General features: G+C 35.9%; 1 protein-coding gene and 1 pseudogene across 2 annotated transcripts; both read right to left on the bottom strand.

The window, feature by feature from the left end:
- Positions 1 to 1,000: 1,000 nt before the first annotated feature.
- Positions 1,001 to 5,427, bottom strand: LOC104612203 (inactive glucose-1-phosphate adenylyltransferase small subunit 2, chloroplastic-like). 2 transcript variants are annotated; one of them, XM_010279551.3, is made up of 9 exons: positions 5,114 to 5,427; positions 4,680 to 4,970; positions 4,237 to 4,509; positions 3,971 to 4,138; positions 3,745 to 3,848; positions 3,406 to 3,517; positions 2,296 to 2,394; positions 1,579 to 1,695; positions 1,001 to 1,286 (listed from the first exon to the last, which is right to left on the bottom strand). In XM_010279551.3, exons 1-9 carry the CDS (start codon positions 5,291 to 5,293, stop codon positions 1,170 to 1,172), a joined length of 1,461 nt encoding a protein of 486 aa, XP_010277853.1. In that variant the 5' UTR covers positions 5,294 to 5,427; the 3' UTR covers positions 1,001 to 1,169. The 2 variants fall into 2 exon arrangements, with proteins under 2 accessions (XP_010277853.1, XP_088752456.1); XM_088896330.1 differs by lacking the exon at positions 1,001 to 1,286 and having other exon boundaries at positions 2,296 to 2,386.
- Positions 5,428 to 9,519: 4,092 nt separating this feature from the next.
- Positions 9,520 to 10,733, bottom strand: LOC104612202 (UDP-glycosyltransferase 91C1 pseudogene; annotated as a pseudogene).
- Positions 10,734 to 10,996: the final 263 nt, after the last annotated feature.

The raw sequence follows: 10,996 nt of genomic DNA, 5'->3' as shown, positions 1-10,996 counted from the left end.
GGCTGCTCTTAAATTGGGCCATGTAATAAAAAATCGACATAAAAATGTTTAACATTCAACCAACCCACCCAAGCTTGACCTGATTCAACCTGAACCAAGCCCGAGCTGAGTTTTACTTCTGTTGGATTAAGGTCAGGTTGGGCCTGAGTTGATAAGCTTGGACTTGACCTTGGTTTGGCCAAGCCTAAGCTCAAAGTTTGCATCTTTAGGGTTGGACGGGATTGACCTTCCATTCAACCCAATCTGCCCAAGTTGCACCTCTAATAAAGAGTCTTGTGTTCTTAACCTTTTTTTTGAAGTGTAGTCCTTGTTCAGGATTTAATATAATAAATAAATTAATGCATCATTTTTTTCATTTATAAAAATATATTAATACTAACAAGAATTTTAAAATAAATATTATTATCTTAATAATAAGTTACTGCCAACTATAGTCAGGTCTTTTTAGGTTATTAGACCCAATCATCCCGACTACAGCCCCTATAGGAGTCAGGCTTGGAACTGGTTCTGCAGATTTAGTTAGCAAGTCAGAACCGGGTCTACCCTGATTAGACCTGGACCAAAGCCAACCCATTATTGACAGCACTATGTGGTAGCCTGTCCCCATACCAATGAGATCAGATCGGCGCCCCACACCACCTCCCACCTGTGTATTAGAAACATCTCCCTATGATAAATGTGGGAGATGTTCCCAATGAATGGTGAGATGTGCACGTGAGGCGCTTATGAGGCGGCCTCTGAACTAGTTGACACCTTCCCCTTCCTAGTGTGTAGTTTTTTTTTACTCCACACGCCCTCAATAAATCCTTTAACTAAGATAAAAAATGTAAAGATGTTCCATTTGATTCAAGTTTTCCCACCAGTGGAGAAACTTTCTCCTTTTATTTTTCTTTTTTTTTTTTTTTTGACTCTGTTTGTAAGAGACTGGTTCAAGGATTCAGATAGATGGTTTGGTTGCACAAATGTAGAACATGGAGTATGGATTCCATTGCAGATGTAATTGGGTAAAAACTGATGAATGATTATTGAAATTTTATTACCAGCTAATGAATAACTTGTCACATATTGAATTGATGGCAAAATGAAAAATGACAAAAAAAAGGAACAATTTACTTTTCCTTACAAGAATAGGCAAAGAAAATTAAAATTATGGGCTAGCTGCATCACTCTCATATAATGCTTTCATCCGGGATCACTGCGCTTCTCAAAACAATGACAATTCCTTCACTGATGAAATACCCAAAAGCTTCCCTATCTCCTTCTTGGACATTGTCTTTATTTATAATCTACAAAACACCAAATTAAAAGAGACAAATTCCTTATCCACAGACACAAGAAAGACAATTACTCAACCCCACGAAGAAAAAAGAAAAAAAATGACATTTTAATTATTAAAATGGTATACAAAAGGGAAGGCAGGATTTAAGATAGTAGTCTTTCTTTTATTATTGATTTTGAAAAGCTGAATAAAACCCTTTAGTTTGATCACTTTTCAGAACTCTTTTGATATTTCCAAACTACATTAAAATTGAAGAAAACAGAGATAAATATGGAAGTTTGTCTTGCACTAAACAATACCTTGACATTTTTGCCGATCCTTGCATTCTTGTCTATAATGGCTTTCCTTATGTGAGAGCTTTTCCCGATTCCAATAGGGATTTCCATGCCATTTATTTCTTTAATTCTTCGATCTCCCTGTAAGTACTCAGCCATGAGGCCAGTGGAATTCTGAACCCACTTATTCATGTCTTTTCAAATTCATAGTATTTGAAATGAGTCTATCAGTGATTCAAATTTATAGGGATTAACAAGGATATTGGATCATATATATCATAGATAAAACCCTAGAAATAATAAAAATAGGTCATTTTCAGGATTTTAATGTGCTCATGTGTTTGATTTGTTTCTTTGATCATTTCATTTAGGCTATGCTTGGTTTCCAGGGCATAAAAGAGAAATAGAAAGTTGAGGGAACCAAAAACTAGGGGTGAGCATTGTTCGATTAAAACCGAAAAATTAAAATTTATTATACATATTAATATGTTAAAATGTATTAATATATTAATGAAATTCAGTTTTAATTGAAATAACAAAAAACCAAACTGAAAATTTTGGTTTCGGTTCGATTTTAAAAATTTTGATTTATTCAGTTCGATTTTTAACTGAATAAATCCATTGCTCACCCTTACTAAAAACAGCTTGTTATTGCCTACGGATATAAAACCTACAAAAACCAAAATTCCATTTCCAGATGGTTCAAAAGCAAACCTAAGTAGTATTCAAGATGTTTCTTACTTGGTATACATCAGATCCCATGATCATTGAATCCTCAACCACAGCTGCATCTCCAATCCATGTCCGCATGCCAATTACTGAACCCTTGATCCTGCAACTCTACTTTTTGTTCTAAAGATCAGAATTCTAGCAATCACTAGTAAAACAAGATGAAGATTTTCATGTAAATATGTTATCACATATTTATATTTCCGTGTGATACATGCATGCAATTAGACATGTTTGGATGACATTAAATGAATTGATTTTGTTCTGGTTTCCCTTTAAATTTTGGTTGTTAACAAAATGCTGGATTTAAGTCAGTTCAAATATTGGATTTTTTGGTTTTTCATAAAAATACTGGAAAAAAAATTTATGAAATTCAATCAGATCTTTCTTACAACTTTCTGTTTCTCATTTATTTTTGAACCAAATGCTTTTCTTATCTTAGGTTTGTGTTTAGTACCATTGCCATTTGGATTGATCAATGCAAAGTGGTGAGAGATATGTATTATCATATCACCATTGCCCTTGATGTTTCTACTTGAAACAGCAATTTTACATTTTATAATTATATATAATTATGTAAATCTTATAGATGATAAATTTAATGTTTTATATTTATATACATTTTCTATATACGTATAAGTTAAAAAGGATTAATTAATTTTTTTTACTTCTTAAATTTTTTTTCCCTAATAAGGTGGATGCAGATTAAATCCAAACCCAATCAAATCCAAAATATTGAACTTGGACCGGAGTTGGATCCGATAATTGGATGGGGTGCGAATTTAGCTGGATTCGATCCATTTATAGCACTGGTTTCTAAGGTATGTTTCAATTATAAGCAACATAAAATAACAAAAATAACAGTTGTATGTCAATTTGTATTAATCATTCAAAACAATTCAGATACAAACAGTAATGGTACCAAATAAAACCTTAATGGGCTAAAATGAACCCATTTCTGAAATGAAATGATTCCACTTCACGTGGAATCCATGTGGTAATATCAAGCATGGCCATGTCCACTATGTCCACACATGCAGAAATTTGGATGTATATATAACTTAGTTATATACGAATGTGGATGAATTGAGCTTTCTAAAAGAACTTAAATTAAGTCCTTACATTGAGAATGCAACCATCTCCAATGATGCTGTCTGTTATGTGAGCACCAGTCACCAAAGTAGGAGGAAGATACCTTGGAAGAGTGTAAACTGGAGAATCTCTATCATAGAAGCTGCCATCAAAAGAAAAGCTTGGGTTAGTTGGTAGGGGCTCAATAAAGTGTAGAAAGACTGGAATTATTCCTCATTTTAGGACTGATTTGAGAACATCCATTGTGTAGAAAGACAAACAAACAACAATGTAAAATGGTGAAAATCAATATCAAAAGTGGGATGTGCCCAAATCACTCCACTATATATAGAATTCTTTCACTCCTTCCTGGTAGTTGAAGTTACTAACTTGAACCCCGAGGTTTCTTTCTTCGTACATTCCATGTTGGCTCGATAGAATGATTTGATGCTGTTCATATCCTCCCAATATCCATCAAATAAATAAGACCGAACCTGATCCAACCCAAGAGAAGAATATGCCAATGAACTTAGTTTAGAAAGTAAGGGCACCAAAGGAATACCTATATCTTAAGATAGTCCCTATGAGTTAGGCTTATTAAACCCAGAAAGCTGACCTTCATTCCCATGGAAATTGCTCCTGGTATTATTTCAGTTGTAAAGTCATTGGCCTTTGGGAAGCACTCTGTTAGTAGCTTTGTCATTACTTCCCTCTTAATCACATAGATACCCATACTGCCCAAATCACAAGTAGAACCATCCTCAGATTTTCTTGAGCTATCCACCTGGTGAATAATTTTTTGTCACGTATATCTACGTTAGAGTTTTCTTTCTTTCTTGAAGCAACAGAAACAAAAGTGTATGAAAGCAAAGCAACACTTACTGCCATGAAATCCACTGGCTCCCTCTCTGGCCTCTCTTTGAATTCAACAACTTGATTTTCTGAGTTTATATTTAGAAAGCCAAAACCTGGATCATGATTCCCAATAGTGGTAGAAGAAACAGCAATTGTTATATCAGCATTGCTGCTCCTGTGGGCCTTTATTAGTCTCTGGTAGTTCATGTTGTAGAGATGGTGACCAGGGAGGATCAGAAACTCATCTACTGGGTATTCTTCCAATACCCACAAGCATCTTCTAACAGCATCAGCAGTTCCCTGAATTAGAAGAGCAGAAAGAAGTTTGATCAAATCAATAAATCATACAAAAACAATGAAACAGTAGGCTGAAGAAGACAATATGAAAACCCAGTAAAATAGATCAAAAGTAGGACTAAATTGAATGGAGAAAACTGTTTTCTCATTGTCATATATAGGTGCAAATTAACCTGAAACCAATCTTTTTCTTCAGGGCTCTGATACGCAGCTATAACTTCAACAAACCCATCTTTCCCCAGACCAACTCCAGAATAAGCTCTGGAGAGGTGAGAATTAAGCGAGGTGGAGTTGAATTGCGTGAGAGCATATATCTTGGTTATATTGCTGTTTATGCAGTTGCTCATAACTACATCAATGAGCCTGTAATTTGCTGCTATGGGAATAGCCCCTTTGGATCTCCTCTTTGTCAATGGGTAGAGCCTTGACTCTGATCCATCTCCAAATACAATGGCTGCAACACTCTGCGATATGAGTTAATGCATTAACCAGCTGAATTCAGAAATACCCAGAACCAAATTCCTCCAAAACCAAGAAAATATTAAACTAAAATGGTTAAAAGAAATAACATGTACTGCATTCGTTCTGTATGAATAATTCAATGTACCTGATTTAGTGAAGGGTACTGTGTAGTGGGATATTCTGAGTCCTGTGAACTGGATACACACATACTCGAACGAGCAGTGCAAGGGAGATTCAATGGAGGTTTCTTGTGTCCATGAACCAATCCAAGAACAGGGAGTGCTGTTGAATAACTTGCAGAAGTGGGAAGAGAAACCTGCCACATCACTTCAACAAGAAGAACAAAGACCAGAAAACAGTTCTTTGACTGCTTGTTATAATCTCTCCCTTTTATCTCCTTCCTTCCTTCTGCATTTGGTGGTGCAGCAAGGAAGAGAAAGGAATTATGGCAGAATATTGAGCTTTCTTCTTCCTTATGGCTACTAGTTTCTTTGCATGGATGAGAGAGGCTTGGCTTGATCCAACAACAAAAATTCTGGGCAAAAACCACATAATCCAACCAAAAGCATTAAGGATCCATTTGATTCATTTGCACATAACGCATCTCTATGGGACACTGAGGATGTGATATTTTAATTTGTAAACTGTGAAAAGCCCATGGTTTCTTTTAACTAAGAATTGTCTGTGTATATGTTTATATTTATTTGGTTTTCTCTTCTTTTGATTTGATTCTAAGCTTCCACGACAAAGCCAATGCTTTCTTTTAACTGTAGTCTATATATTTATTTTGTTTCCTAGATCTTTGTTTGCTTTGATTCTAAGCTTCTGCAACTCTTTCTTCTTTACGTGACGCGCATTCTCACTTTGTGTACGGATGGCACACTCAGTTTCCAGCCGAGAATCCATTGAATTGGGTTGGCTAGATTTCTTGACCCGACCCACCCACCCTACCCGAATCTTTATTATTATTATTATTATTATTATTATTATTATTGTTATTATTATTATTATTATTATATGATTTCTGATGTTCTTTTGTTTAATTTAATAAGAGGGCCTAAGCCTATGCCTAACCCACCGAAGAAAGTTAGAAACCCAAAAAATAAAAATAGAAAACAAAACAAAGAAGAACAGAAATGGTAGCTAGCCAAGTTTCGGGTTGGCGAGTCCAACCCAACTAATCCCAGCTCAGACACAGTCGGGTCCAAATGTCAGCAACTCTTTATTTGAATGAGCATTCACAGACACTTGGATTACGTAACCAACGACTTCCAATAGTAAGTTAGAAAGTGGTCAGATCGCAACAAAAAAAAGATTTAAAAGAAAAAGGGTAATTTGCTGAAACCCTGAATTTTCTGACTGTTGCTGAAATCTCCTCTAAAGTTTTTGTAACTGCAATCATCTCCTTTAAAATTCATTCATTTCGTTAAAATCTTTAATATATGGACACAAAAATGTTTAAAATACCTATGCAGCAATTATTGAGACTAGTTTTTAAGGAAAAAAAATAATACAAATTTTATAAACAACAAAAAATAAAGATTTTAAATTACAACTTTATATTTGAGTAGTGATTGATACGAAGGCCAAATTTGGAAAATAAATCAATTTCGAAAAAATGACATAAAGGTATGGGCTAGCCATTCACATGAAGAGAAAATTTGAAAATAAACATTTCGATCAAAATAATTGCATAAATATTTTGAACATTTTCATGCCTCTTTTTAAAAGATTCTAACAAAAAGGATCTACTTACAATTATATCAGAAAATTCAGAAGAGACGAATGTAATTACCAAATTTCAGGGAAGGTTTCACAAATTTATCAAAAAGAAAGATAACGGAGTTGTTTAGTGGGGCCCAAATGTGTTGGCCGTACCAATCTGGTTGCCTTTTTCAGGTATGGTCTTTGGCCCAAAGACAAAAGCCCAAAAACCCCATACATGGAATTGAGTCGTTCTGAAGATAGGCATGTTTTCACATGTTACATTTACAGCTTTTGCTTGCTCTCTTGACCCAAATTGACAAGTAGGACTGTGGTCATCTGGAACCAGTTGGAAACCTGGTTCTGATCTGGGGCCCTCGCAACTTGCCTCGTGTTGAAATTTCAGATACCATGACCTGCTGTTTGTGGGTCCTACCTAAGAACCTGAATAAAAAAAAAGGGTTTCCCAACCATATGATCTATGTTGCTTTTAGGGCTTTTAAAAGATCCATCCTCTGTCCAAATTCTAGCAGATAAAACACACTTCTGTAATCATATCTTAAGCTGATTTTCAATTAATTTTATGCCACTTAATCTCCTTGGTCGAACCCGTTGAGTGAGGCCGGTCCAATCATCCCAATGTGAATAACAGACAGCACTGTTATGGAGCCCTTGTCTTGTTTCCCACGACCCAAAATGTTCGCTCTCATTTACTAGTAAAATAATAAAAAAAAAAAAAATTGTTAAAGAATAAGGTGGTGTTTGATAACACTGAAATGGGATTATTTTAAAAATTGACGTAGAACTGGAATTGCTTTGACCACCAGTTTCTGGGTCAGCAATTTGATCATCTGGTTCAAACAGACGGCCCATTCCAATTTAAAAATTAAAATAAAAAATGACCAAAATCTATTGTCTGGGTCAACAGTTTAATTGCTCGGATCAACAAATTACTGGCCAAGTCAATGATTTTTGACCAAGGACCAATTAAGGGTGAAACAAAACCAATTGCCTGGATGATGATTTCCAGGCCGAACAGTCGACCATCCGGGTGAATAACTATTTCAGAGGTTCAGTCTCATTTGATAGGAGATGCTTGATAAATGGAATGTTTTCAAATGTGTTTCAAATGACTCATAATGAGGCTCTAAAAAGCAGAAAAGCAGATTTACTGTTCTCAAACATAAGACTTAAGATTTATTAAACCCCACCTAAATAGTAGATATGAACGTGATAAATGATAATGTACAGGGGTTGCACTTAATTGATGCCTCCGTGATAGATCATTTTTAGCCATCAAATCATAGAGACCATCATCAATCATCATTAAATCAAAGATTTAGTTTTAAGGCTAAATTTGAAGTGGTTATTTGAAAAATAAGCGTTTATTCTAACAAGTAGTTATGAGCATTTGGCGAAAAAGGATTTATTTTAAACAGAGGTGGTATAGGTATTTTTAAAATGATGTAACAGGTCAAGATAGGTCAAAAAGGAAATAAACAATTATTGAATAAACACTTAAAAATAACCCCAAAACTTAGGCTACTCAAATAAGTGTTTATTCTCATAATAAACACTTATTTTAGACTTATTTCTCAAATGTAAATAAGTGCTTAACTGCTTATTAAATACTTATTCATAATCATTTTAACCACTTCCAAACTTACCCTAAAGCAAGCAGAGCCCATTTTTCATACTTATCAACGACAAATTTCTTCCCTGTGGAACCTCAGAAAAAATAAAAAATTGGAAACACTCCAGCTGGCATAATGAGGGGGAAAATCTTCTACTCTAGGACAAAATATTTCCAAAAGACCAAATCCAACATGGGCTGGTGCTCTAGACAGTGGACAAGTTGGGAAAGCTGCTTGTCTGGTGGACAAGTTTTATTGGCCAAATCATCACTCCACATGGCTGATGGCCTTGTGGGAAAAGAATAAGCCACTAGGATGCTAAAGACTACACAAGTTCAGAAAGCTGATTGTCTGATAAGACACTTTACACTTTACACTGCTCCAATCATTCTTCCACCTGGATGGAGAGGGTTCTTGTAAGAATAGAATATTGAGTTGACATGGCTAGAAAAGGTTCTCCTAATCATATTCCAACTTTATAGCCTAAAGGCTGTGTTTGGTTTGATTTAAAATAAGATATAAACAGAAAATTGAGAGAAATTTTTTAGTCTACATTTGATTGCAGTATAATTTTATTTACACTAGTATAAATACATGGGAGTGCAGACGAAAAGTTAGTTTAATTTTGTTTGGGGTTTTACATCCAGTCTTAATTTACTTCATTGTACTGAAATAAAATAAAATAAAGTAAAATTTGGATTAAAAAAAATAAGTAAATCATAATTTGCATCCAAATCATTTACACTATAAATTTTGCATCAGTGCAAATAAATTTGTGTTGCAATCAAACTCAACCTTAAAGGAATTCCATCAAATTTGTTAGGAAATTACCCTCAACTTTTTGTTTGTCTCCTATTTTTTATTAATCGAAACATGACCAAAGTGGTTAGTTGGCATTCCGTGTTAAGGAAACCCACACGAAAGCAGTCTCGACGTCCCTCTAATCCTGACCCTACTAAATACAGTTTTAATGTATATTAGGGCAGCAGAATGATTCAAATTAGGTATACCCAGATCCAAATTTGGTTTGATTAAATAAAAGTTATCAGAATACTATATATCATTAAAAAAGCAAATTTGAAAAAAAAAATATTTTGATTATGTATCATGAAATATTGAATATGACCTGAGCTTGACTAGTATGAGCTTGTCTTACACTGTCGGTCTAAGTCTAGATGAATAAAAGGGTTTGAGGGCAATTTTTTGTCTTGAATATCAATAAAATATAATATTTTTATAAAACAATAAAAATAGGAAATATTTTATGAAAAATATTAGGGAAAGGCAATGACACTGTTCATCGCCTTCCTCTTTCCTCTGCCTTTGAATTCATCCACTTCCTTTTCATCGTCTTCCTCTTCCTCTACCTCTGTATTCATCCGAATACACTGGAATGAGACAAAGCGAGTCGTGTCGGACTGTGCACTCGCTACCAAACGCCACAAACACGATCGTTCTGGGTTTCTTCCCATCAAGCCACTTTAATATCTTGCCCCGATCTCCTTCCCTTTCCTTTGCTTCTGTGCTGCTCGGCGCCGGTGGAAGCAGACCCACTGGAATCACCAGTCTCCGCCATATCTTCTCGACCAGGTTCAGATAATCTGGTTCGTACTCCGAGCAACTACGGCTGGCCACGGCCTGGCATGCTTCAACAGCTACAACTACTCGCTCGTTGTCCGTTATACCGAACGCGTTTTGCCCAAAGAACCCGGCAAATGCGGCGTTTGCCTCGTGGCGCCGGAAGGCAACCGATGACGGGAACATGACCCACTCCGGTGAAGATATCATGCTTTCCGGTGACGTCCAGTATTTTGCATGGCTGTCATTAGTAAGGTACTCCAGGGGTCCGTGAAAGCCCAGCATAGCAGCAGAGTAGACAGAGAAGGTGATTAATGGGACGTCGTATTCTCGTGCGATTTTGGCCACCCAGCAAGGGATGAAATCTTGGATGATCCAATCAGGTGATTCATTAGCGACGAATTGCTTGACCTGATGGCGCAAGAGATCGTAAGCCGCCTTGAGGTGCTGGATTTCATCCATGGAGACGTCGACGGTGGCTTCAGCTCCGAGGGGTAGGCCCTCAACAGTGGGTAAGCGGAGCTCAACAAAGCTTAGGAGAGCAGCTAAATTTGGAGGAACTTTTGGGAGCCTCTAGACGTTCCTGGGAGTGGAGATGAAGGAGACGCAGATTCAGGCCTTGGCCAAAGCCATGAAAAGTTGGAGAAAAGGGATCAGATGACCGAGGGCCAACCATGGAACCATGACGACGTGTAGATTGCTGTTAGCCATGTCCCTCGACCAATTTTGCTATGGCTGGACCAGTGTATTCGGATGAATACAGAGGAGAGGAAGAGGAAGAGGATGAATAGTATCATTGCCCTTCCTTGATTATTTTTATAAAAAGTTGTCCTATTTTTGTTATTTTATAAAAATATTATCTTTTATTGATATTCAGGACAAAAAATTATCCTTACCTGCTAGAAATCCTAAATAAAAAGGGTGCATCATGCTAATATACAACACTAAAACTTTCACCAAATTCTCATGAAAGTACGTGATGATAGTTTTTACACAATATTAAATTAAAATTTTTGTCAAGCTCTCATGAATACTATAGGAAGATAGCTTTTACACAACATTTTCTTGCACTCCTTAGTAAATATACTACATTTCTAACCAGCTTTACTAAT

This window comes from Nelumbo nucifera, chromosome 1, assembly GCF_055504915.1.
Source record: "Nelumbo nucifera cultivar China Antique chromosome 1, China Antique-T2T, whole genome shotgun sequence".
NCBI classification, from domain to species: Eukaryota; Viridiplantae; Streptophyta; class Magnoliopsida; order Proteales; family Nelumbonaceae; genus Nelumbo; species Nelumbo nucifera.
Note: the sequence above shows the minus strand (reverse complement) of the source record. Positions and strands in the feature narration are given on the sequence as shown.

Coding starts and splice junctions, on each gene's coding strand:
- LOC104612203 (XM_010279551.3), bottom strand. CDS start 5,293: ATGTGGCAGGTTTCTCTTCCCACTTCTGCAAGTTATTCAACAGCACTC. Junction 3,849..3,970: donor CAATTTCCATGGGAATGAAG/GTCAGCTTTCTG, acceptor GGGTTGGATCAG/GTTCGGTCTTATTTATTTGA. Junction 3,518..3,744: donor AAAGAAACCTCGGGGTTCAA/GTTAGTAACTTC, acceptor TTTTGATGGCAG/CTTCTATGATAGAGATTCTC.